Here is a 27,095-nt window from a genome sequence, read left to right on the forward strand (position 1 = left end):
CCGAATGCTGTCGAAGGATATGTTTCGGGGTCGAAGGTTATCCTTCGTGGTCCTTCGAACTACATGTTATCCTTCGAGGGCTAGATTAAAGTTAATATTATAATAATAACAATTCTAATATTATTTTCTATCACCACAAATAGTAACATGTAGGCAAAACGACAATATATTTCATTAACACACAACTCGTATAATTCAAGTCCACAATCCAACAACTAAACAGTCAAAGTCAAAGTCAACGCGCATTAAATGCGAAAGTGAAAGTCAAAAACTCGAGTTGTCACACATAATGCAAGAAATAAGTTTGGTTGACCCTTCGAAAGGCCAAGAGACAAATATGCAACAACTTGAAAATGTGAAATCTGAATACGAGGCTCAGGCGGGCCGCGTAAGATGTTAACATGTCTTACGCAGGCCGCGTACGACACCCAGTTGCAGAAACTTTAGACAGCAGCCTGTTTTCATGCATTAACCGACTTTAATCAGTTGTTTCACTTCATGGGCAACCCCTAAATAACCCCTAGGCCCTTAGGGACATCTGTGGATGATCCATGGCCATAGCTAGGCTTGTGTGTCAATGATCTAGTGAGTTTTGAACACTATATAAAGGCCCTTCTTGCAACCATTTTGATCACACCACACTTCTGCATTTCTGGAGCTTCCTGGGGCTTAAGAACAGATCCTAAGCCTTCCTAATCGTGCATAGGACTTTAGTAAGTATGCTTAACCTTTCTTAGTTGAGTTTTTACTTAGTATTAGCTTAAAAGTCAAACCGTCGTAATTAACGGTTGACTTAGCGATTAATCACTAATGGTCCAGTGATTAGTCAAATTGAAAGTAGTTATAAGTTGGTAATTATGTGGGCAGTAAACCCTTAAGGGGGCACCCTCTGATTCCCGCTCTAACTAGATCAAATGTCGGGTCAAAGTTGTTTAGAAAAAAGTCAACAGAATGCTAATTTTTGAATTAACGCATAATTAACAATGTAGAAGGCATGTAACCTATTTTATCACTCATATAACTTGGTAATAAGTATAAGAACTTGTCTAAGCTTGTGTGATCCGACAATTTTCTGTTTTGACCCGGTTCGGAACCGAAAGTCGCAAAACTTTGACTTTTGCTTAGACTTCAGTTCTGACCCGTTTTAATAGAGTCTAGAAATGCCTTAGGACTTCCTTAGCACCAGGTTACATGATAGTATAACCCTCTGTGACTGGTTCATTGATTGTCCGAGTCGTTTGCACATTTCCGTTAAATGCTTAAAAGTTGACTATAATGCCCTTTTGATCATAAAACGAGAATTTTGGGAATGTGGGAGAGAGCAAAAATCTTTGTTACTGGTTTATAAACATGTCCCTAAAGTTTCATAACGGTTCGAGGTCCAGAATAGGAGTTATGCTAAATAGCGCAATTAAGAAACTTTTGTTAATTAAACGGCACACTTAGCATAAAGCCTATATAAAACCCAATTTCGAAACCAAACCTTTTACACACTGATATAATATAATATTTTGAGATTTTTAAAGATTTTTAATTATTTTTAACCTGCTCATAACCTAAGGTTATGGCATTGATTCGGTAAATACCGATTATACCCTTTTCAGGCATAAAATGAGTTCTACATAGTATTTTGACACAGATCCAATTGATACTGATTTTATATAATAAATAAAGTATTTTGAACTATGTAACCTGATCAGAAAAACTCAGATTTCCTGTTTAACCCGGAAATCGCTTAAAATGGCTTTTTACGCGTATTGAACGCCTAGTATAGCTTTAAAAGCATTTTGTCATATAAAGACTTATTACCTACTGATGTAATTTGTTAAAGTAAGTGGTTTTACTGATCACTTCAGACCCGAACATCAGAATTATAAATAATCTCTTTTATAATATTTAAAATGACCAAAATACCTCTACGGGGCTTATATTGAGATTAAACTCGTTTTGGGCATAATGGAAGGTACCCTACTGATATCACAACATATTTAGGGCATATTAACTTAGGAAATCTGTAAATGACTCTCATGGTTACCCGTTACGCTTTCTACGTGTTCGGTTCGGTTTATGTAACTAGTTTACATAAATTAGCCGAAACGGGTCAAACCTTATCGTTTTTATCTTAAAATCCAGAAGGTGTTTAGTTCACCCATATTATACAAGTCTTTAAACTTGTCGGGACTAAAACACATTCTATTCCGGTCTTCGCCTAATCATGCGTTCGAACCGTATCTTTCGTTAAAACTAACCGGTCTAAGTCAAGACTTAATTAAAGACCCGTTAGGATTCTAATAGGTTATTAAAAACCTTCATTCCAGATTAGGAGCCCAGTAAAAGCTATCTGTACTTGCTGAATTGATATACGGCTGGGATTGAATTTATATTTAGCTCAGGTAAATACTTTAACTTAATTTGCCTTATACGGGCTTGGGGTACGGTATATAAAATACCGCTTGGTCCAGCATTGAATCTTTAATCGATTAGAGGTTAAATCATTGATATGCTCCGTTTTGAAAGGTTTTGTTTGCTTAAGGCCTTTGGGGGGTTAATGACCATGTCCCGGATATCCTTGGCATCATCTTACGAGATGGCCACGACCTGAGCACGGGGTGTAGGCGTACACCCGTCAGTGAATAAATAAATAAATAATGTGGTGTGTCTATTGATCTTTAACCCGGTCTATGGATCGGGCTACTGAACGCATAAGAAACATGTAAATCGTTTACAAGTATTATATTCAAATAATTATCCCAGGTTATAAAGAGTTTGTGCCACGTGCATTCAAATCAATTTTATTAAACTTTTCGAAATGAGTCAGCTAATTGTATTTACCAGTGTAAACTGACGTATTTTCCAAAAAGGCTAAATGCAGGTACTATACGTAATAGGCTGGCTACTCCAGGCATCAATAATCAAGTCTCGCAAGCTTTAGATGTTAAAGTCTGTTGAACAGTGTTATCTTTCTATTTTAGATCCGCCTGTGGATCCATCTTACATTCCGTTGTAATATTTGATATTACTTTATATCGGGTTGTAATATATTTATCTTTTGCTTCCGCTGTGCATTTATATATTGTGTTGTTTGACTATGATGATATCAACTACGTCACGATACTCCCCACCGGGCCCACCGGTAATACGTGGAAATATCGGGGTGTGACAGGTTGGTATCAGAGCCAACATTGAGTGAATTAAACACTAGTCTTTGGTGTTTAATCTCAGTGACACAGTAGCACATTCCTTGACCTTCTGAGTCTAGACTTAACGTAGGAATACCCTTATCTCTATTTAGAGAATTTTTTTTTGCTCTAAATTCTATATTCTAATACGTCGCTAAGCAAAGAAGCCGTAGTAGAATTTCCTCCCAATTGGAGGCTAGGGAAGGCCGAGCTTCGTGCTGCGACTAGGATGAAATGTGCATCCAGGGAGAAAACATTCAGAAATAAAGTAAAGAAGAAAACTCCTTCTGCTAAAGACCGTTTCTTTAATAGTCCTTATAAGGACATATCTATCTTTCAGTCCCTTCGAGGACAACATTATTCCTTTCAAGTCCCATTTAGGGCAAACCTGAACTTTTTAAATTTTATAGGGGAATGATTAAATTTAAATTTTCATTCTAAACATGAAATATGGAATAAATGAAAAATAACATTTCTTTTACAAGATCTACTGTTATAATAAAATGGCAAAATCTAAAAAGGACAAGACCTAGCCATGTGTCATTTGACAGGCCAAGACGGTAGTTCCTCAATTAGATTCAGATCCTTATTAGCATCTCGATTTAGAATTTGTTCTGTGTTAATTATTAAAAAGAATCTTAAAGGTAAACCTAACCTATATTGCAAGGCCAAGATGGTAGAACCTATTCAAGAGATTCAATTCCTTGTTAACACCTGTAACATGTTAACATTCCTGGCAGACGTGGTTCGATAAAACCGCATGAGTCATCCTTAAATTGGATTACTCCACTTTTCTTTATTAAAAATAATCAATCCTTAAGGGTCAAGTGCCCACGGGCTATAATTAACGTCCTCTGAGACTAAAGACAGTGGTAGCCTACAACTCCCTGTCAAGAAAAGGCAGTGAACAACGTTCGAGCCTAAATACCTTGATTCTACGAGAATCATGACTTATAAATTAAACTTGTTCACGTGACTAAGCCTTTTGTGCTATTACTAACTTATAATTTGGGATTAATAGTGAAAATACTGAATAAAATAAATAGCATTCCTTTCCTGCCAGTATAAATATTAAAAGAGAATCTTAAAAGGTATAACCTAGCTTGAATATCTTTAAGGACCTAGCTAAGATGGTAAAACCTGTTTAAAAAGAGATTCAGATCCTTGTTAACATCTGCAAACATGTTGACACTCCTGACAAAGGTGATGCAATAAAATCACGCTTGTCATCTTTATATTAGGAACTTCCAAACCCCTTTAAGCATAAGCGATAAATAGGAATCGTGGCTAATAAACGTCGAACATGATGTACGCATCAAAACATCCATTCGAGATGTATACCTACGGGCAAAGATGAATGCATGAAAAAGATAGTTTTATTTCATAACTTCTTGTCAAGACAATGAACTATGAAATTTTCCGATCCAAAGGAATCATTGATTATGTTTTAAATTTCCCTAGTGACAAGGCCTCTGAGCCATCAAAAGTCTTTTGGAACAAGTCCTTGTGCTATATATAAAAGATGTCAGTATGACATTGGCAGTCGTGACTTATGTCCCCTGTCTAATAAATATGAAGGATTATATTCCGTTTAAACGACAAAGATGGTTTATTTAAAAACTTAGGCAAAACATAATCAAATAAATTAAATACTATCTTTTGGCCTATATGGTTTAATTGCACCATGGCTATTTATTCATCAAATTCGACAATTCGCTACATGATTAAACAAATTATTACTACTTGGTTTGTAGCCCTCAAAGCTTCACCATGGCTGACTCCTTTGAAGCTCACAATCATCCAATTGATCGGAATGATGATGCAAGACTAAACTTAACAAACACCGAGTTGCAGGCTATGATAGATACAGCCGTAAACAACGTTGTGGGCCGTGTGTTGAAGGATCATAAGCGAAAGCGCGATAATACCCCAAATAAGGGTTACAAAAAGGGTAAGACCGGTTCAAGCTATAACCAGTCCAAACCAAAGGAGGCAAAACCCGAATGTAAAACCTGCGGGAAGAAGCACTTCGGAAAATGTTTCTATGATCAGACCAGGGGATGTGCCATCTGTAAGGAGACGGATCACAAGACCCATGAATGCAAGGATATGAAGGACAAATAGCAGACCGGTGAAAAGACCAGATGCAAAACCTGTAGGAAATACCACCTCGGGAAATGCATATTAGAATCTCAGCCTTCACCTTGTGGGATCTGCAAGTCCAAGGAGCATAAGACCTTGGATTGCAAGAAGATGGAAGATGCGACCTGTCATGGTTGTGGCGAAAAAGGGCATGTAAAGACCAGCTACCCAAAGAAGGCGACTAAAGGAAAAGGCACTTCAAATGCGCAAGCTAAGCCTTGTGGGATCTGTAATAAGGAAGGGCACAAGACCTTGGAGTGCCAAGACATAAAGGACGCAACCTGCTATGGTTGCAATGAAATAGGGCACATCAAAACTATTTGCCCTAATAAAACCAAGAAGCCTGGGGAGGCTAAGAAGACCAAAGCTGGAAGCTCTCAAATGGATACTCAAGAGGCTATTCAGGATGACAATGTCACAACAGGTACTTTCTTTATCAATAACGCTCATGCTAGAGTATAATCTGATTCAGGTTCAGATAAGTCTTTTGTAGACAATAGAGTTTGTAACTCGTTAAAATCTGCCTGTTAAAACTCTAAACGTTAAGTATAAAGTAGAATTGGCCGATGGTACCTCAGAGACTGCTTCAGCAATATTAGATGGATGTTTTATATCCATTAGGAATCATTCTTTTTCCGATGTCCTAGTTTCCGTTAAAATAAGAAGGACTCAATATAGTGGCAGGAATGGATTGGTTATCCTGTAACCAAGCCCATACTTTGTGTGATGAGAAGCAAGTAGTTATCAAGACTCCTTATGGTGTGCCTTTGACCATTCAAGGAGATACTGGGTATGGATTGCCCAAGCACTTGTTAAATTTGGTGTTTAATACCAAAGACTCGAGTATGGAAAACTCAGAAAATACAAACAACAGACGCGATGCTGGAGATGCGACAAGTGATAATGGTGCATCCAATGTGAACCTCAATGTTAATGGAGTTAATCTCCAAAACTGTGATTAACGCAGCTATTAGAAAGGCTATGAGAAAAGCCATGAAAAGGTTCAAGAAGCCAGATGTTGCACGCTCTAAAACACATGTCGCTGCTCATAAGAAGAGCTTTATTCAGGCTTCAAATGCGAAGTATAACCCAAACAAAATAATTTATGGCAAGGAGCCCATTCCTTTTAGAATGTACTTAAAAGTACTCCGTCTCTTGGAAGTCAAGAGACTTCAATAGTAAAAAGGGGCCATCGATTTCAGGAAATTGATGGATGAAGTAGAAACCATTAGGTATCTCAGCGGTTATGCTGGAAAGAACATGGTAAGATATACATCACAGACATTCGATGGCAATGCCCTTAATTAGTGGGACATTAATGAAATCCTCAAGAAGGATCCTCTTATACATTGTGGGATGATCCAAGTTTTAAGGACCTTATTAGAAAAACCTAGTATCCGCTTCGCGAAATGGGAAAAGATGGAATAAGAATTTTATGACCCTCGCCATAGAAGTTCTAGGCTGTTGACAGTATGTTACAAATTTTAACGCATTGGCTGAGATAGTGCCCCAATCAGTCTACCCAAAAAAAAAATCTAAGCTTAATGCAAATAATTATTGGTGGTTAGCATCGGCAATAAGAAGGCACATTAAGGTTTCAAAGCCTGCTTGTTATAAATCCATTATGGATCTACCTTAGCTACTCACGTTAATAGATTAAGAAATAACCAGTCAAAGCTAAGACTGCCCTAAAGTTGTCTAAGATTTTACAGCTAAGTTTAAAGGGGTTAAGAATGGAGGCGTTTAACCCTCCTGGTGAATGATTAGAGGCAATTCACGTTAATAATGACACCAGATAAATCCCTCATTTTGATTTGATTGCTGGGAGACACGTTAGGTTCAGGTGTTGCTAAGTCTCTCATAAGAACCTAAGCTTAGCAAACTTTTAGAAATTTTCTGGTAATAACTCCAGATATTAAGTGTAAGATAAAACTTACCTGCGAAATCATAAGAACCATTTCTTCTGTTCTTGTCAGAAACCTTCAGTCGTAGAATTTTAGAAGTATCCTCTCTCTAAAAAGAAGTGCGTCGGCATACGTAGTTGATATTTCTTTGATCTCAATCAATTCAGAATACCCGATGGTATGATAAAAGCGTCATATGAGGATTGGTGTGTCTTAATAAGTTCCATAGATTGCTTCCATGCCTGATCAGTATGGAGGTTTAATGCATGGGACCCCAAAGATACTCCGATAGGTCATATGGTGCTAAAGTCAACTAATGGTATTCAAAGGATGTAGGATCGTATTCTGACCCGAACGAGTCGTTCAGAGGCTTTCTCCTTGGTTTCAGGTGCGGAATAACAAGAAACTAAGGTAGAAATAGCACGCATATCACTTTAACTACTTGTTTTACTGATTTGACGCTGATTACACTTCAAATCTCACACCTGCAAAGCTTCGGCACGATTTCTACGACTGTTCCAACTATTACAACTGAAATCGCCTTTAGGGTATATATAGAGATCTGGGACCGCTTATTGGACAGGCCCAATAAGCGGCCCATATATGTCACTGGAGCGGTTCATGTAACCTGACAAATGAGCGGTCCAGCTGGTTTGCCATACGAGCGATCCAGCTAGTTTGTCACAAGAGCGGCCCAGATTGATTGCCATTCGAACGGTTCAGCTTCTAACCGTTCGAGCGGTTCAGCCCAATAATACCCTAATGAGCGATCCAATATCTAAACCTATACAATCACTATTTCTCATATTTACAATCATTTACAATCATTCCTATTCTAAGACTCTAAGACTCGAACGAAGATGTAGTTGACAGACAACTGCACCAACAGACTCCCCCTTGAATGTTGACAGAATCTTCAGTGAGAGTCTTCAACAAGACATTCTTGGATATAGTTCGGTCTTCTTCAAGAATTCTGCCTGGATCTATCTTTCTTTGGCTATAACCTTCATCAGACTCCCCCTATCACCTTGCTAGGATAGTCGTCTGGTATTTTGTTACCACCATCGAAATTATCTCCTGGCTTCTCTCTGTTCAGCTCATCATCTCTGGTTCTGATATGTCTCCTGGCTATCTGTAGCAACAGGATCAGAAACCTGCAAAACTTAACCATACTTTCACAAACCAAAATAATTGTGATTCAACTTAATGAATCAACTTAATCATGTGATACTGTTTTCAATTAATCACTGATTCACAAATTTGAAACATTCCAATTTCTGATTCAACCTAATGAATCATTTTAAACATTTCAAACAACTTAACCAACCTGTCTGTTCATCAAGTTTAGCCTTTGAGATTTTGAAAATCAGCTCTCCACCATCAGTTGTCGAAAATCTTTTTGGATTTTTTTTAAAATATGAAACATAAATGCAAAAACAGAAATTAAAAGCAAAACAAACATATTTTTGTGAGTTTGTGCAAGAGGATCATATCAGTTTATGAGACATAACACAAGCACCGTTAAGCTTTTAATCGTTTTAAGTTCTAAACGATTCACATAGATTGACGATATAATTGTCCTCTTAAATTTTCATACAATTTTCAATCTATTCAGGATACTATTTAGGTATTTTACGAACTTAGTTCAATTCATGTGTCCCACCTCTTAAATATACTCCCGTATCCAGAATCCCAATATTCAGTCTTACAGGTATGAACACTACAATGATGTCTGTACATAAATTAGGGGAAAGATGCGAGAACTGAGGGATCTCAGGTCAGAACTTTCGTTCAGCAGAGAGATATCAGCTTCGACTTAGCAGTGTGTCCCCTTTAGAGGATCTTTTCAGCTACAACAGATGATTATCAATTTTATTGTCTAATCAACTGAGGGCTTTATGCTATATTTCAAGCATTTTGTGGAAAGTATTAGCCAAGGACTAGGTCAGAACTACCGTTCAGCAAAAGTCCCGGAATAATACCCCAGACATCATAGAGTATAAACACCTAGTATATCAGAATACGAGACCTTTCAAACGAGATTTCAGGGGTTACCTATATATCCAAGTAGTGTTCCCCACGAATTTCATAAGTTTGAAATTTTAGGTTTATATCCCGAATAAATCTACTAAATGTACAAAAACCTATCGTCACATCATCAGTGAGACCGTTTATCACATTTTACATTACATTTCTTTAGCATGCTGTGATAGTCCACTGATTTACAATCATTTCCTCTTTTTCACAACAAAACTCATTTTTAAATTTTTAATGTTTTTGACATTTTCAAATTTTCTAATTTTTTTAAAATTTTTCTCCCCCTAAAATCAAAATATGTTTCAATTTTGATTTTCTGGGAAAATTTGAAACAAACTGTACAAACTTGACAACCTGATGAGAATCACTTCAATTCTCTATCCACCTGGCATAAACAATCAGAACTCCCCCTCACAACAAACTATTTTCCCATTGTGATTTCAAAACACTTAAGTTTGTTTTAATCAAAATGGCTTTTCCGGAAAACTTAGTTTGTTTACCAAACAGTTTAGGTACGGGGTTACTTCATCATCTTGTTTTCTACACAAAAGTAGGAAAATCCAAGTACAAGTTAATGTCCTTGATTTACCATATGCAGTCCAGAATCCTCTGTACCACTTGTAAAACATTCACAAACACAACCAAACCTCTTTACCGTTTGCATGATTGACGTTACCGAATAAAATTCAAGAAAGATGCCGATTCATGATCCACGATACCATCTTGGGATCTCCGGCAATTCCTGCAAAATCTTCAAACACATATTTAAAAAGATGCCGATTCATGCTCCACTCTTACAAACCTGGGAGCTCCGGCAAGTCAGGTTTTTCATTTAAAAAGATCCACCCAAGCCCGACCAGCCTTGGGTGTTTTCGACAATTTTTCCTTAACCAATGGCTCTTCTGGCTTTGACGAACCAGAATCATTGCCTGAATGTGGCTTGTCTGACTTTGACCTGTCAGATTCATTGCCGGCATGTGGCTCCTTTGTTTCCGAAGAAACAGATTCATCGCCAGGAAGTGAAAACTTCACTTTCTTCTTTTTCTCCTCTTTTGTCCTCAGATTTGCATCTGATGAATTCGACTTGCTTGACTTTGCAGTTGAGGAAGTTGATTCATCAGCACTCTTCTTCGATCTGTCGGGTGAACCCGAGGACAAAATCTTTTCGAGATATTCTCTCGCTTTCTTTCTCTTTTTCCTCAGTCGGTCTTTCTGCCCATGAGAAAGCTTCACTTTTGTTTCTTGAACTTTAGATTCTTTGACTTTCTGTTCTTTGACGTTTTGACCCGAAGCTTTCAATTCTTTAGGCTTGACAACGACTGGTATTTTCTTTGCCATTTTCTGAGAATTAGCCCTCAATCTGTCATTCGATCTTCTTGGGAAATCTCTGGCAATATGACCTTTGATATTGCAATTATAGCACCTCCTGGTCTCATAACTCCAGTATTGGCAGTTAACAGCAATATGCCCCTGATATCCGCAGCTGTAGCATACCCTGTTATCATACCAGTTACCATTTTCACACCAAACGCTCAGATCATAGCATTGTCTGCCTTGGTGATATTCCTTCCTCAAATTTGCTGGTTTTGACGCTTTTGCACTGTAGTTCCTCCTGCACACAATAATTTTTGAATTTTCATTTTCTACTTTTTGTAATTTTTTCTTTTGATTGGATGATCGTACTGATGAGTTTTTTCCTTCATTTTTAAAGTTTTGATTCTGTTTTACAATCTTCTTCACAGGTTTTTGCTTAGAGCATTCACCTTTTTCAGTTGATTGCAGAACAGTTTTCTGAAATTTTTCTTTCAACTTTAAAAACAATTTTTGTTTTTCTTTTTTAACATTTTCATCATCAGACTCTGTCTCAGACTCATCTGCTGAATAAAATTTCTCATTTTCCTCATCAGTTTTATCATCACAATCTTTGACTTTGACTTTGTCAAAGTTTGTAGCATTTTCACTTATCGGAACTGAATTGATTGGTTTTGGACAAGGAATATTCAACTTGTCAGATTTAGTCGCAAAACTGATCAATTTCTTCTCAAGTTTATCTATCTTGATCCTGGAATTCTTAGCTTCTTCCTCAAGCTGAGATATTCTCTCAAGATGAGACTTGATGGAATTTTCATTCTCAACCTTCAAATTTTCAAGAACAGACTTTTCATTTATCAAAATTTTGATCTGTTCCTGAAATTTTGATTCATTTGCTTTCAGGTTTTTGTTTTCAAGCTTTATCCAGAAATCCTCATCTTCTGACGATTTCTTTTTGCTTTCAAGCTCTTTGATTTTCTTTTGAGCGCTTTCACCTTCTTTTTCAAGTTCGACAATCTTCTGAAGATGGGAATTTATCATTTTCTGTTTTTCAATGTTGTTTTTACTGAACACATTTCTCCCATCTTCAAGAATTTTCATTTGCCCTTCAAATTCTTGATGTTTCAATGTCAAACTGTTAAAATCAACCAACAGTTTGTCATTTTCAGCTTTCAACTTCTCACAATTTTCTTTCAAAATAAGAATCTGATTTTCAGCAACGTGCTTCTCGTCTTTCAACTTTTTGACTTCAGATGCCAAACTTGCCATATCTTTCACGAGTTTGTCATTGTCTGTCTTAAAGTTGTCACATGTTGAGCACATTATTTCATTCTTCACCGATTCTTCAGCTTTTGAAGTTTCTTCTGTTGTCGCTATAAATGTACCTGCACAGAACATTTTAACGAAATCAAAAGGATTTCCATTATTATCAATATAACAACCTCGTTTGAAATCGTATTTCATCACATGTTTTGCCCTGATACATTTAGTAACCCTTTTGTGCATCTCTTCAATAACATCTGAATTTAAATCTAGCACATTATACTCCAAAACCTTGATCAAATCTTTCTTCTTCTTTCTAACTTCAAGTTCATGAGCTTGAAGTTTGCTGATGAATTGATTTAGAGGTAATTTTGAAAAATTTGAGTTCTCCCTTAAATTCTTCAAACATTCACCCCATTCAATCGGTAATGCATCTGCAAATTTCTCCAATTTTTCAACATTTGACGGATATATCTCATGATCTTTCAGATAATTCAGTAAAACACTATATCGGTCTTTAAGATCATCCAACGTTTCGTCTTTTAGACACACAAAATATTTGAACCTTTTTGTCCAACCATCTTTGCTCACTTTTCTATACCCCTCATCTAGAAATCCGTGATGCCAATTATTAATTCTTTCGAAATAATAATTCTCCTGTTCATCAAACATCATTGCCATGTTTCGCAAAAACCCGACACGTATTTGTTGACAAATAAGCGAGCTAAATGTGATGGAAAAGGAGATCAATCAGCAATTGAACACAAGAGCAAACTAATTGGGCCAAATAAGCGAACTAGGATTTGTCCAAATAAGCGGTCCAATAATATGCCAAATAAGCGGTCCAACCACTTGTCTGAATGAGCGGTCCAAATAAGTTCGAATAAGCGGTTTAGAAATGTCTGTTCGAGCGATCCCAGATGATCCGTATAAGCGATCCTCAACCGTTCGGATGAGCGGTTCCCGATCGTTCGAATGAGCGGTTCCTGATCGTTCGAATGAGCGGTTCCTGATCGTTCGAATGAGCGGTCCACAACCTAATCGATCGAGCGGTTCAACTTCAATTCCAATTTTGACCCACTTAAACTTCGAATTTTGATCTGAAACTTTCCAGGGTTTGTCTCGGTACTATTTCGCACAATCCGTGAGAATTTGAGCGAATTCCGACCGTGAAATCTTTCCGAATCAGAAAAAGAAGGTGTAGAAGTAAGAAAAAGTGACGAAATCCGGCTAATTTCTGCAGAGAACCTCCTCCTGAGCTCTGATACCACTTGTAGGATCGTATTCTGACCCGAACGAGTCGTTCAGAGGCTTTCTCCTTGGTTTCAGGTGCGGAATAACAAGAAACTAAGGTAGAAATAGCACGCAGATCACTTTAACTACTTGTTTTACTGATTTGACGCTGATTACACTTCAAATCTCGCACCGGCAAAGCTTCGGCATGATTTCTACGACTGTTCCAACTATTACAACTGAAATCGCCTTTAGGGTATATATAGAGATCTGGGACCGCTTATTTGACAGGCCCAATAAGCGGCCCATATATGTCACTGGAGCAGTTCATGTAACCTGACAAATGAGCGGTCCAGCTGGTTTGCCATACGAGCGATCCAGCTAGTTTGTCACAAGAGCGGCCCAGATTGATTGCCATTCGAACGGTTCAGCTTCTAACCGTTCGAGCGGTTCAGCCCAATAATACCCTAATGAGCGATCCAATATCTAAACCTATACAATCACTATTTCTCATATTTACAATCATTTACAATCATTCCTATTCTAAGACTCTAAGACTCGAACGAAGATGTAGTTGACAGACAACTGCACCAACAAAGGAGATATCCAGAATGGAATTGTCAAGTAAATGTTCCCGATTAAGGAATTCGTGGACTTGTAACATAAATGTGTCACTTATTTGACACGAGCAATGATGGATGAATTGGAGCCTGAGATTTGTAAAAATCTCTGTAACCTCCTTATATCTTGATTATCTTCTCCTAAGATTACCCTGTTTACCCCTGAAAGGCAGGTAGGATTAAGATTTATATCCCATTTAGGGCTGTATCATTTAGGAAATTTCCAAGACGGCTAGTGCCATTCTTGGAAGAATCAAAACCCTAATTAAGTAAATGTTTGAAATAAAGAATTCATATAGCCAAACTCAATATCCTGAGAATTTGGTATAGTTAACTATGAAAGACGGTTCATTTTTCTTATGCATTGTTTACCGCAACCCTAATTAGGCAACGATTAAGAATCGCCATCAGCTGCCCAGGATCGTCGATTTGTTCGACTAACTGTAAGGATTAGCTACTCCTTAAGATTAGTTTTGAGCAATGGTTGGAATAACCATCTCACCTTAAGATAAGCTTTTCTATAATAGTTGTTATATAAGTATCAAGGTGGCTCTTTTGGAGACCTTGTATAGATGAAATATCAAAACATCCGTTGGATGGACGAGACTTTGGGAAGTCCACCTATCAGGATCTGAAAGTTGCATTGGAAACAACGAATAAGATCATACGAATCCCTAATCATCTGTAAGTTGCCAGTATTCGGCAGAAAATCAAGAATTAATGAAAGTAGCAACCCTCCTAAATTCTTGTTAAGAAATAAGGTTCAACAAAAGATATCATCCAGGAAGGGTGTGCCAAATTCGTTAAATTATCAGGCTAGTTAAGCTCTGAATATATAGAATCATTCGAAGGAAATCGAATGTATCAAGATCAAGTAGCTTATAAGCTAAAACCTATTTAAGGAGCTTGGCGGAGCTCGCAATACATTGCACCCTAGTGACTAAAGGATGTGTTTCGCAAATAAGTCAAGAAGCACTACCCCGTAATGATATGCAGATTTATGATGTGATAAGCATCCTGTATCGATTGAGAATCGACAGGTTAAGAAGCTCCAAAAGGATACATGTATCTAACATAGGGGTCACCTTGGGAGTTTGGGAAGACTCCAGATATGTTATAGAAGTTAAGTCCATTATGCGACAAAAAGTACTTCAAGCATTTTAGCAAATCTCGAGGTCGAGATTTCTTTTAAGGGGGTGAGGATGTAACACCTCGAAAATTCACTTCCTATAATGTATTGACACGTGTCATAAGTTTGAACGTGTGAAAGTATACTCTAGAGGGACTAAAGTTGACAAACATGGAAAGCATGGGAATATAAGGGTTCAGAATGTCAAAAGGGATAAATATACTTTACGTAACCCTATAGGATGCTCATACCTTCAAACAAATAAATCATGGATCATACGAAGCTAAATATGAAAGAAAGTGAGAGATTACAAACTGCAGGGGTTAAATGTGTCAACATGTTTAAAGTATACCTCTAAATGACCTTTTAGCAAACCCGAAGCTTTGTAACGATTAATTATGCTCACTAGAATGCACGATAAAAATCTCATAAAGTTTTGTTATCATATGAGAAAGTTATGATCAAATTCATGAAAGGAGGGGTTAAAGCGTAAACGTTGAAAATTATGACTCTTCGGGTAAACATAAAGTGACCAAGGACTTAACAAAGTGGGTATAAGTCTTGAGGCCCTTATAAGTAAATATGGAGGGCTCATAATGCAATAAATAAGTTTGGTTGACCCTTCGAAAGGCCAAGAGACAAATATGCAACAACTTGAAAATGTGAAATCTGAATACGAGGCTCAGGAGGGCCGCGTAAGATGTTAACATGTCTTACGCGGGCCGTGTACGACACCCAGTTGCAGAAACTTTAGACAGCAGCCTGTTTTCACGCATTAACCGACTTTAATCAGCTGTTTCACTTCATGGGCAACCCCTAAATAACCCCTAGGCCCTTAGGGACATCTGTGGATGATCCATGGCCATTGCTAGGCTTGTGTGTCAATGATCTAGTGAGTTTTTAACACTATATAAAGGCCCTTCTTGTAACCATTTTGATCACACCTCACTTCTACATTTCTGGAGCTTCTTGGGGCTTAAGAGCAGATCCTAAGCCTTCCTAATCGTGCATAGGACTTCAGTAAGTATGCTTAACCTTTCTTAGTTGAGTTTTTACTTAGTTTTAGCTTAAAAGTCAAACCGGCATATTTAACGGTTAACTTAGCAATTAATCACTAATGGTCCAGTGATTAGTCGAATTGAAAGTAGTTATAAGTTGGTAATTATGTGGTGTAACATCCCGAAATTTAAAAACTATATACTAGAATTATAAAATACATAATAAACAAGAATAAGCTAACTAGGATAAATAACCTAGTTAGTTAAAAATCTTGTAGTAACATTTGAATGAGTTAAAAGGGCCAAAAATATAAACTAGATAAGAGTGGAGGGACTAAAGTTGTTAAATATGAAACTCTAATTACTAAGTAGTAAGAAATCAAACCAAACACCTCAAAATTGAGGTTCTGGTCGATCAACAACAGAGAGGGGCGACACCCACACCTCCAAACCCTAACATCAACAAAAACTCTAAATTGAAGGCTCAAATCACGTTGTAATCAAAATCTGAACATAGAATTGTGATCTCCTCGTCAAGAAGGTCATAAGGTATGTCAAATTAGGTTATTTTGATACAAATCAAATTCTTACATGAGATTGAAATCGAAGGTTGAGCTTGATTATGTGTTGTAAAACATGAAATTGGAAGTAATGTGAAGTCTAGGGACAAACCCTAGATGTTTCTTGTTAAAAATCTTGCATGTTAGTTGTAGAAATCAAAATCACTATAGTGGGTGATTAGTAAGTTGGTAGAACTTGATAAACACTAGGATTAAGACTCTTGTTCTAGTGAAAATTGAAATTGTGAGATAATCTCTGAAATTGTTGATGTTAAAATATGTGTATAATGTTTAATTGAAGTTAATTTGAGTGATAAATTCAAGTTATGAACTTGGTTTAGATCATGTAAAAATCTGACCCGCAAGGTGTTTGATAAAACGCCTAAATGAGGATTTAAAATGTTAAAGATTGTTAAAAACGCAGATTTACATATGTAATGAATGAATGCGTTAAAGCTTATGAAAAAGAGTTCTAATCTTTAATGAATTGGACTCTTTTAGGCAAGGAATCCGGGACGTCGAGTGGACACGCCGGAGGTGATACCCGCGGAAAAGGTGCGCTTTGAAGGTACGCGACTTTAGTCTCGTCAAATTAAGTTTATTTACTTTGGTTTGAAATGTAATTGATGATGTAGAGTAAAGGATGCGTTTGATGTGTCGCTAAGTGCCGAAGTGCACTCGACTATCAAACGGGTCAAAACAAGAACTCGGTATTTAGTTGGGTTAGTCATTGAAGTGATGGTTTTCACTAAATGGCAAAACGGGTCAAAATGATGTTTTAAAATAGTCACGGAAGTAGCGACTTGAAAGTCTCATATCTAGATAAATGATAAATTGCACCATGCTAATGATTTGGTGATAGTGAATCTAAGTATAAGAACCCGGGATATGGGTCGAACAATGATGTTAAAGGAAAAAGGATTGTTGAAACGGAATGCTTGAATTCCGAACAATCAAGTAATAGTTTTAGAGGAAATGCAAAGCCAGGGAATTGGCATGAAAACACCAAGTATGTGAGCCCGGGTAGTTGGGTAAATATGTTGAAAAGGTTTTAAGAATGAAAAGAGATGCTATGCACTCATACTATTGGGTCGAATAACGGAAATAAGGAAATTTGGGAACCAAATTGTGGGTATCTCGGTTTCCGCAATGTAAAATTTACATGATTAAGTCCGAGGTTTTATTACGGACTCATAGCAAGAAGAATCGGTTAAATCGGATAAGCGAGTAAAAAGTTACGAACTTGTAAAGTTGAAAAATAGCAAAAGAGTAAATGTGCAGAGCCCACCGTAAATTACGGTTCCACCGTAATTTACGGTGGAGCTCAAACTGTTACGGTGAGAACCTCCTGAGTTACGGTAGAACCATAATCATTCCAGGTCCACCGTAAGTTACGGTGACACCGTAATTTACGGTGGAACCCAGGAAAAACTTGTATTTTAGGGCCACTCGTGTTGTCAAACTTGTTTATACATTATATATTAAGTCGAAACTAACGGTTTTTAGTGTTTGACTCTAGGTACAAATAAATCTCTCTCGGATGATGATCAAGCACCTTGTCAAGAACCGAACACGCAAACTGAAGCTTCCGCATGAATATAATTTTGTCTAAACTTTAAACATGTCATAAATACTTTTGGTTGATGGTGTTTTGAATCCTTTAGCTAGTTGTTAGCTGATTAGTAGGGATGGCTCTTAAATGAATTTTGTACCATCTTAAACATGTTTGGGAAATTACACTAGTATGTATGTTTTAAAACAGTAAATCCTTTTGTAAACTCTGATTTTATAAAGTATCATGAAACAATTCGATATATTATGTTAAATTATTAAGGGTGTTACAAGTTGGTTATCAGAGCTTAAGGTTGTCAACAAAAGTGTTCGGTTCAAGCTTGATCGATCGTCCGGTAAGAATTAACTTATTATGTTAACAAATTATGTCTTATATATGAATGGGAAGGAAATTAAAGTGCATGGGAAAAGTGTGTTAACACACTTAAACCCGGGAGGTGCACTAAATTTAAACAGTTAAAGCAAGTTGAGAACTTGACTAAACCAAAATAAAAGAAGCAATGTTATAAACGAAATGTTTAACGTTTAAATGTAAACATTTCAGTTTCAAAGATGACGGATAAAGGAAATGACGAAGCGGTGCCAAGAGTCACCGAACAAATGAGAGAAGTGATTGCTGAAGAGGTAGGAAAAGCAATCGAGAACAGTTTGTCGGGTTTCATCGATAAAATCCAAACCACGGTGTTATCAGTGGTGGATGAAAGGATAAAGAAATTGGAGGATAATGCAAGTTCAAACAAGGAGAAATTGGTAGAGCGTAAGGGTTGCTCGTACAAAGAATTTATGGCATGCAAACCACCACTCTACAACGGAGAAGTGGATCCGATAGTGTGTCAAAGGTGGTTAAGTGATATAGAGGGGGTATTTGAGAGAACCCACTGTGACGCAAATGACTTCGTGGCGTATGGCACGGGTCAACTGAGAGGACAAGCAAAAGACTGGTGGGATAATAAGAAAAAGGAAATCGGTAGTGAAGAAGCGAAAGCGATGACATGGGATGAGTTTAAGGTACCCTTCCTTAAACATCACAGTCCCAAGGCGGTTATTAATCGAATCAAAGAGGAATTTATCCAGCTTAGGCAGAAGGGCGAGTCCATTGATAAAATCACGGGAACTTTTCTTGACAAATTAAGGTTCTGTGATGAATTGGTGACGACCGAAGAGCAGAAGGTGTATTATTATTATAATATGCTAAGCGCGGAGTATCGGGAGTTCATGACTCCCTCAAAATACGAAACCCTCACCGAAATCATCAACGCCGCTCGGGAAATAGAGATAGAGTTGAAGAAACAAATAGAGAGGGGTGAAAGAAGGACGCAAGTGGTTAATCCAAGTCCCACGAAAAAGGCACGCGTGAGTGACTCGTCAAAGAAGCAAGAAGGAAAGAGTAGCACGCCAAGCTGTAAAGTGTGTGGGAAAGGGCACAAGGGTGAGTGCCGGTTTAAGGACAAGCCGTGTCCTATATGCGGGAAGACAGGGCACACGGCTGTATTGTGCCCGGGGAAAGTTTCGGTATGCTACAAATGCTATCAGCCGGGTCACAAGAAATCCGAGTGTCCGGAATTGTCCGGAAAGAAGGAAGACAAGGGTGCGCACACTGAAGCACCAAAAGCAAAAGCTAGATCTTTCCAGCTAACGGCAGTGGAGGCGAAAACGGAACCCGATGTGGTCTCAGGTATATTTGCCATAAATTCAATTCCTGCTCATGTGCTATTTGACACGGGTGCGAATAAGTCCTTTATTTCACATGGACTTATTCGACATCCTTCCTTTGTACTAACAAAATTACCTATGCCTTTAGAGGTAGAAATAGGTGACAACAAAAGTTTCCTTGTATGTGATATATGTCGAGATTGTAAGATAAACATAGATGATGAGGAATACCCGATAGATTTAATTCCTATGTCCATGGGAGAGTTCCAAGTAGTGGTCGGAATGGATTGGCTATCCCGACATAATGCGAAAGTCATGTGTTTCCGCAAGGAGATAAAACTAAAATCTCCAAGTGGAAAATCGATTATCATACGTGGTGAGAAGGAAGGAAAACCGGTTATGTGCTCGATGATAAAAGCTTACAAGCTCATGAAGCACGGATGTAGAGCATTCATGATATACGCGAATGAACCAAATAAAGGATCGTTAAGGATTGAAGACATGCCTGTAGTGCGCGAATACGCCGATGTGTTCCCGGAAGACCTACCGGGAGTACCACCGAAACGGGAGATAGAGTTCGGGATCGAATTGATTCCGGGCGCGAAACCCGTGGCCAAGGCACCGTATCGGCTCGCACCCTCCGAATTGCAAGAGTTAATGTCTCAAATTCAAGATCTTCTCGACAAAGGCTTTATTCGCCCGAGTGTGTCACCGTGGGGCGCGCCGGTGTTGTTCGTTAAGAAAAAGGATGGGAGTATGCGTATGTGCATCGATTACCGCGAGTTGAACAAACTCACGGTGAAAAATCGATATCCACTTCCAAGGATTGACGATTTATTCGATCAATTACAAGGTGCTAAATGGTTCTCCAAAATCGACCTTAGATCGGGGTACCACCAGTTGAGAGTCAAGGAGGAAGATATACCGAAGACGGCATTCCGTACACGATATGGACATTACGAATTCCTGGTGATGTCCTTTGGGTTAACAAATGCGCCCGCGGCCTTCATGGACCTCATGAACCGGGTCTGCAAGTCCATGTTAGATAAGTCGGTAATAGTTTTTATTGACGACATTTTAATATACTCAAAGGACGAAGCGGAACACGCAAGACATTTGTACGAAGTCTTGGAGACGCTCAGAAGGGAAAAGTTGTATGCAAAATTTTCAAAATGCGCCTTCTGGTTGCGAGAGGTGCAATTTCTTGGGCACGTCATCAACGCAAACGGGGTATTAGTAGACCCGTCGAAAATAGAAGCTGTGGCGAAATGGAATCCACCGAGAAATCCTTCGGAAGTCAGAAGCTTTTTGGGGCTTGCGGGTTATTATCGGAGGTTCATACAAGACTTCTCCAAAATTGCCATGCCACTGACCAAACTAACCCGCAAGGAGGAGAAATTTATTTGGGGTGAGGACCAAGAAAAGGCGTTTCAAACGCTTAAGGAAAAATTGACCCAAGCACCGGTATTGTCATTACCGGATGGAACGGATGATATGATAGTTTACTCGGATGCCTCGCATTCGGGGCTTGGTTGCGTTCTGATGCAACGAGGCAAGGTTATAGCCTATGCCTCAAGGCAGCTGAAAACTCACGAAAAGAGATATCCTACTCATGACCTCGAGCTAGCGGCGGTGGTGTTCGCCTTGAAAATATGGAGGCATTATCTGTACGGGGTAAGGTTCACTATTTTTACCGACCACAAAAGCCTAAAGTATTTCTTCGATCAGAAGGAATTAAATATGAGGCAAAGGCGGTGGTTGGAGACGGTAAAAGATTTTGATTGTGATATACATTACCATCCCGGGAAGGCTAATGTAGTAGCGGATGCGTTAAGCCGAAAGACAGATTATGCGCCTATTCGAGTCCGATCGATGCAACTAATTGTGACATCGGGATTGCTCGACCAAATTCGAAAATCTCAAGGTGAAGCAATGAAAGAAGAGAATGTGAAAAAGGAAAGAATAGTAGGGCAGTTAAAAGATTTGGAGGACGGCAACCAAGGATTAAAAACTCGATTTGGGAGAATTTGGGTTCCCAATACATGTGGAGCCAAAGCACTTTTACTTGACGAAGCCCATAAATCTCGATATTCGATACATCCGGGGGCGACCAAGATGTATAATGATTTAAAACAAAATTATTGGTGGCCCGGAATGAAAAGAGATATCGTGAAGTACGTGGAGAAGTGCTTGACTTGTTTACAAGTCAAAGCAGAGCATCAAAAACCATACGGTAAGCTGCAACCCTTAGACATTCCAGTTTGGAAGTGGGAACAAATTACGATGGACCTACTGACTAAACTTCCAAAAACCAGCCGTGGTTTTGACGCCATATGGGTAGTTGTGGATCGATTGACAAAAAGTGCACATTTCATTCCGATTCGGGAGACTTATACATCAGAAAAGATGTCCGAAGTGTACACCAATGAGATTGTGACGCGTCACGGAGTACCGATATCCATAGTGTCTGATAGAGATACCCGGTTTACGTCTGATTTCTGGCGTGGTTTCCAAGAGCAAATGGGAACCAAGCTGTTTATTAGCACTGCTTACCATCCCCAAACGGATGGGCAAAGTGAGAGAACAATCCAAACGTTGGAAGATATGTTACGCGCTTGCATTATCGACTTTGGGGGCAGTTGGGATGTCCATTTACCCTTAGTCGAATTCTCATATAACAACAGTTATCACGCGAGTATTAAAATGGCTCCATACGAGATGTTATATGGTAGAAAGTGCCGAACCCCGGTTTGTTGGGGAGAAGTTGGTCCACGTTGAAAATTATGACTCTTCGGGTAAACATAAAGTGACCAAGGACTTAACAAAGTGGGTATAAGTCTTGAGGCCCTTATAAGTAAATATGGAGGGCTCATAATGCAATAAATAAGTTTGGTTGACCCTTCGAAAGGCCAAGAGACAAATATGCAACAACTTGAAAATGTGAAATCTGAATACGAGGCTCAGGAGGGCCGCGTAAGATGTTAACATGTCTTACGCGGGCCGTGTACGACACCCAGTTGCAGAAACTTTAGACAGCAGCCTGTTTTCACGCATTAACCGACTTTAATCAGCTGTTTCACTTCATGGGCAACCCCTAAATAACCCCTAGGCCCTTAGGGACATCTGTGGATGATCCATGGCCATTGCTAGGCTTGTGTGTCAATGATCTAGTGAGTTTTTAACACTATATAAAGGCCCTTCTTGTAACCATTTTGATCACACCTCACTTCTACATTTCTGGAGCTTCTTGGGGCTTAAGAGCAGATCCTAAGCCTTCCTAATCGTGCATAGGACTTCAGTAAGTATGCTTAACCTTTCTTAGTTGAGTTTTTACTTAGTTTTAGCTTAAAAGTCAAACCGGCATATTTAACGGTTAACTTAGCAATTAATCACTAATGGTCCAGTGATTAGTCGAATTGAAAGTAGTTATAAGTTGGTAATTATGTGGTGTAACATCCCGAAATTTAAAAACTATATACTAGAATTATAAAATACATAATAAACAAGAATAAGCTAACTAGGATAAATAACCTAGTTAGTTAAAAATCTTGTAGTAACATTTGAATGAGTTAAAAGGGCCAAAAATATAAACTAGATAAGAGTGGAGGGACTAAAGTTGTTAAATATGAAACTCTAATTACTAAGTAGTAAGAAATCAAACCAAACACCTCAAAATTGAGGTTCTGGTCGATCAACAACAGAGAGGGGCGACACCCACACCTCCAAACCCTAACATCAACAAAAACTCTAAATTGAAGGCTCAAATCACGTTGTAATCAAAATCTGAACATAGAATTGTGATCTCCTCGTCAAGAAGGTCATAAGGTATGTCAAATTAGGTTATTTTGATACAAATCAAATTCTTACATGAGATTGAAATCGAAGGTTGAGCTTGATTATGTGTTGTAAAACATGAAATTGGAAGTAATGTGAAGTCTAGGGACAAACCCTAGATGTTTCTTGTTAAAAATCTTGCATGTTAGTTGTAGAAATCAAAATCACTATAGTGGGTGATTAGTAAGTTGGTAGAACTTGATAAACACTAGGATTAAGACTCTTGTTCTAGTGAAAATTGAAATTGTGAGATAATCTCTGAAATTGTTGATGTTAAAATATGTGTATAATGTTTAATTGAAGTTAATTTGAGTGATAAATTCAAGTTATGAACTTGGTTTAGATCATGTAAAAATCTGACCCGCAAGGTGTTTGATAAAACGCCTAAATGAGGATTTAAAATGTTAAAGATTGTTAAAAACGCAGATTTACATATGTAATGAATGAATGCGTTAAAGCTTATGAAAAAGAGTTCTAATCTTTAATGAATTGGACTCTTTTAGGCAAGGAATCCGGGACGTCGAGTGGACACGCCGGAGGTGATACCCGCGGAAAAGGTGCGCTTTGAAGGTACGCGACTTTAGTCTCGTCAAATTAAGTTTATTTACTTTGGTTTGAAATGTAATTGATGATGTAGAGTAAAGGATGCGTTTGATGTGTCGCTAAGTGCCGAAGTGCACTCGACTATCAAACGGGTCAAAACAAGAACTCGGTATTTAGTTGGGTTAGTCATTGAAGTGATGGTTTTCACTAAATGGCAAAACGGGTCAAAATGATGTTTTAAAATAGTCACGGAAGTAGCGACTTGAAAGTCTCATATCTAGATAAATGATAAATTGCACCATGCTAATGATTTGGTGATAGTGAATCTAAGTATAAGAACCCGGGATATGGGTCGAACAATGATGTTAAAGGAAAAAGGATTGTTGAAACGGAATGCTTGAATTCCGAACAATCAAGTAATAGTTTTAGAGGAAATGCAAAGCCAGGGAATTGGCATGAAAACACCAAGTATGTGAGCCCGGGTAGTTGGGTAAATATGTTGAAAAGGTTTTAAGAATGAAAAGAGATGCTATGCACTCATACTATTGGGTCGAATAACGGAAATAAGGAAATTTGGGAACCAAATTGTGGGTATCTCGGTTTCCGCAATGTAAAATTTACATGATTAAGTCCGAGGTTTTATTACGGACTCATAGCAAGAAGAATCGGTTAAATCGGATAAGCGAGTAAAAAGTTACGAACTTGTAAAGTTGAAAAATAGCAAAAGAGTAAATGTGCAGAGCCCACCGTAAATTACGGTTCCACCGTAATTTACGGTGGAGCTCAAACTGTTACGGTGAGAACCTCCTGAGTTACGGTAGAACCATAATCATTCCAGGTCCACCGTAAGTTACGGTGACACCGTAATTTACGGTGGAACCCAGGAAAAACTTGTATTTTAGGGCCACTCGTGTTGTCAAACTTGTTTATACATTATATATTAAGTCGAAACTAACGGTTTTTAGTGTTTGACTCTAGGTACAAATAAATCTCTCTCGGATGATGATCAAGCACCTTGTCAAGAACCGAACACGCAAACTGAAGCTTCCGCATGAATATAATTTTGTCTAAACTTTAAACATGTCATAAATACTTTTGGTTGATGGTGTTTTGAATCCTTTAGCTAGTTGTTAGCTGATTAGTAGGGATGGCTCTTAAATGAATTTTGTACCATCTTAAACATGTTTGGGAAATTACACTAGTATGTATGTTTTAAAACAGTAAATCCTTTTGTAAACTCTGATTTTATAAAGTATCATGAAACATTTCGATATATTATGTTAAATTATTAAGGGTGTTACATGTGGGCAGTAAACCCTTAAGGGGGCACCCTCTGATTCCCGCTATAACTAGATCAAATGTCGGGTCAAAGTTGTTTAGAAAAAGTCAACAGAATGCTAATTTTCGAATTAACGCATAATTAACAATGTAGAAGGCATGTAACCTATTTTATCACTCATATAACTTGGTAATAAGTATAAGAACTAGTGTAAGCTTGTGTGATCCGACAATTTTCTGTTTTGACCCGGTTCTGAACCGAAAGTCGCAAAACTTTAGCTTTTGCTTTGACTTCAGTTCTGACCCGTTTTAATAGAGTCTAGAAATACCTTAGGACTTCCTTAGGACCAGGTTACATGATAGTATAACCCTCTGTGACTGGTTCATTGATTGTCCGAGTCGTTTGCACATTTCCGTTAAATGCTTAAAAGTTGACTATAATGCCCTTTTGATCATAAAACGAGAATTTTGCGAATGTGAGAGAGAGAAAAAATCTTTATTACTGATTTATAAACATGTCCCTAAATAGGAGTTATGCTAAATAGCGCAATTAAGAAACTTTTGTTTATTAAACAGCGCACTTAGCATAAAGCCTATCTAAAACCCAATTTCGACACCAAACCTTTTACACACTGATATAATATAATATTTTGAGATTTTTAAAGATTTTTAATTATTTTTAACCTGCTCATAACCTAAGGTTATGGCATTGATTCGGTAAATACCGATTATACCCTTTTCAGGCATAAAATGAGTTCTACATAGTATTTTGACACAGATCTAATTGCTACTGATTTTATATAATAAATAAAGTATTTTGAACTATGTAACCTGATCAGAAAAACTCAGATTTCCTGTTTAACCCGGAAATCGCTTAAAATGGCTTTTTACGCGTATTGAACGCCTGGTATAGCTTTAAAACCATTTTGTCATATAAAGACTTATTACCTACTGATGTAATTTGTTAAAGTAAGTGGTTTTACTGATCACTTCAGACCTGAACATCAGAATTATAAATAATCTCTTTTATAATCTTTAAAATGACCAAAATACCCCTACGGTGCTTATATTAAGATTAAACTCGTTTTGGGCATAATGGAAGGTACCCTACTGATTTCACAACATATTTAGGGCATTTTAACTTAGGAAACCTATAAATGACTCTCATGGTTACCCGTTACGCTTCCTACGCGTTCGGTTCGGTTTATGTAACTAGTTTACATAAATTAGCCGAAATGGGTCAAAACTCATCATTTTTATCTCAAAATCCAGAAGGTGTTTAGTTCACCCATATTATACAAGTCTTTAAACTTGTCGGGACTAAAACACATTCTATTCTGGTCTTCGCCGAATCGTGCGTTCGAACCGTATCTTTCGTTAAAACTAACCAGTCTAAGTCAAGACTTAATTAAAGATCCGTTAGGATTCTAATAGGTTATTAAAAACCTTCGTTCCAGATTAGGAGCCCAGTAAAAGCTATCTGTACTTGCTGAATTGATATACGGCTGGGATTGAATTTATATTTAGCTCAGGTAAATACTTTAACTTAATTTCCCTTATACGGGCTTGGGGTACGGTATATAAAATACCGCTTGGTCCAGCATTGAATCTTTAATCGATTAGAGGTTAAATCATTGATATGCTCCATTTTGAAATGCTTTGTTTGCTTAAAGCCTTTGGGGGGTTAATGACCATGTCCCGGATATCCTTGGAATCATCTTACGAGATGGCCACGACCTGAGCACAGGGTGTAGGCGTACACCCGTCAGTGCATAAATAAATAAATAATGTGGTGTGTCTATTGATCTTTAACCCGGTCTATGGATCGGGCTACTGAAC

At 37.9% G+C, this 27,095-nt stretch overlaps 2 protein-coding genes and 2 long non-coding RNA genes across 4 annotated transcripts; all 4 read left to right on the forward strand.

Moving 5' to 3' along the window:
• The first annotated feature begins 5,432 nt into the window (after positions 1 to 5,432).
• Positions 5,433 to 6,500, forward strand: LOC110925000. The gene is made up of 2 exons (XM_022168972.1): positions 5,433 to 5,745; positions 6,289 to 6,500. Exons 1-2 carry the CDS (start codon positions 5,433 to 5,435, stop codon positions 6,498 to 6,500), a joined length of 525 nt encoding a protein of 174 aa, XP_022024664.1.
• A 9,778-nt stretch (positions 6,501 to 16,278) lies between these two features.
• On the forward strand, positions 16,279 to 18,154 carry LOC110923960. The gene is made up of 3 exons (XR_002584254.2): positions 16,279 to 16,365; positions 16,878 to 16,944; positions 17,896 to 18,154. It is a non-coding gene; the product is annotated as an uncharacterized LOC110923960 (long non-coding RNA).
• Positions 18,155 to 18,500: 346 nt separating this feature from the next.
• Positions 18,501 to 20,341, forward strand: LOC110924999. Its single transcript, XM_022168971.1, has 4 exons — positions 18,501 to 19,118; positions 19,161 to 19,623; positions 19,819 to 20,176; positions 20,275 to 20,341. The coding sequence occupies exons 1-4, from the start codon at positions 18,501 to 18,503 to the stop codon at positions 20,339 to 20,341; spliced, it is 1,506 nt and encodes a 501-aa protein (XP_022024663.1).
• A 2,998-nt stretch (positions 20,342 to 23,339) lies between these two features.
• LOC110923588 lies at positions 23,340 to 25,215 on the forward strand. The gene is made up of 3 exons (XR_002584172.2): positions 23,340 to 23,426; positions 23,939 to 24,005; positions 24,957 to 25,215. It is a non-coding gene; the product is annotated as an uncharacterized LOC110923588 (long non-coding RNA).
• The last annotated feature ends 1,880 nt before the right edge of the window (positions 25,216 to 27,095 follow it).

This window comes from Helianthus annuus, chromosome 17 (assembly GCF_002127325.2).
Source record: "Helianthus annuus cultivar XRQ/B chromosome 17, HanXRQr2.0-SUNRISE, whole genome shotgun sequence".
NCBI classification, from domain to species: Eukaryota; Viridiplantae; Streptophyta; class Magnoliopsida; order Asterales; family Asteraceae; genus Helianthus; species Helianthus annuus.

Excerpts from the sequence above, each read along its gene's own strand:
- LOC110925000 (XM_022168972.1), top strand. The coding sequence starts at position 5,433 with ATGGAAGATGCGACCTGTCATGGTTGTGGCGAAAAAGGGCATGTAAAG. Across the intron at positions 5,746-6,288 it reads GGATGACAATGTCACAACAG|CTATTAGAAAGGCTATGAGA; the intron begins GTACTTTCTTTA and ends TGATTAACGCAG.
- LOC110924999 (XM_022168971.1), top strand. The coding sequence starts at position 18,501 with ATGACGGATAAAGGAAATGACGAAGCGGTGCCAAGAGTCACCGAACAA. Across the intron at positions 19,119-19,160 it reads TGACGACCGAAGAGCAGAAG|TTCATGACTCCCTCAAAATA; the intron begins GTGTATTATTAT and ends GAGTATCGGGAG. Across the intron at positions 19,624-19,818 it reads GGAACCCGATGTGGTCTCAG|ATGATGAGGAATACCCGATA; the intron begins GTATATTTGCCA and ends AGATAAACATAG.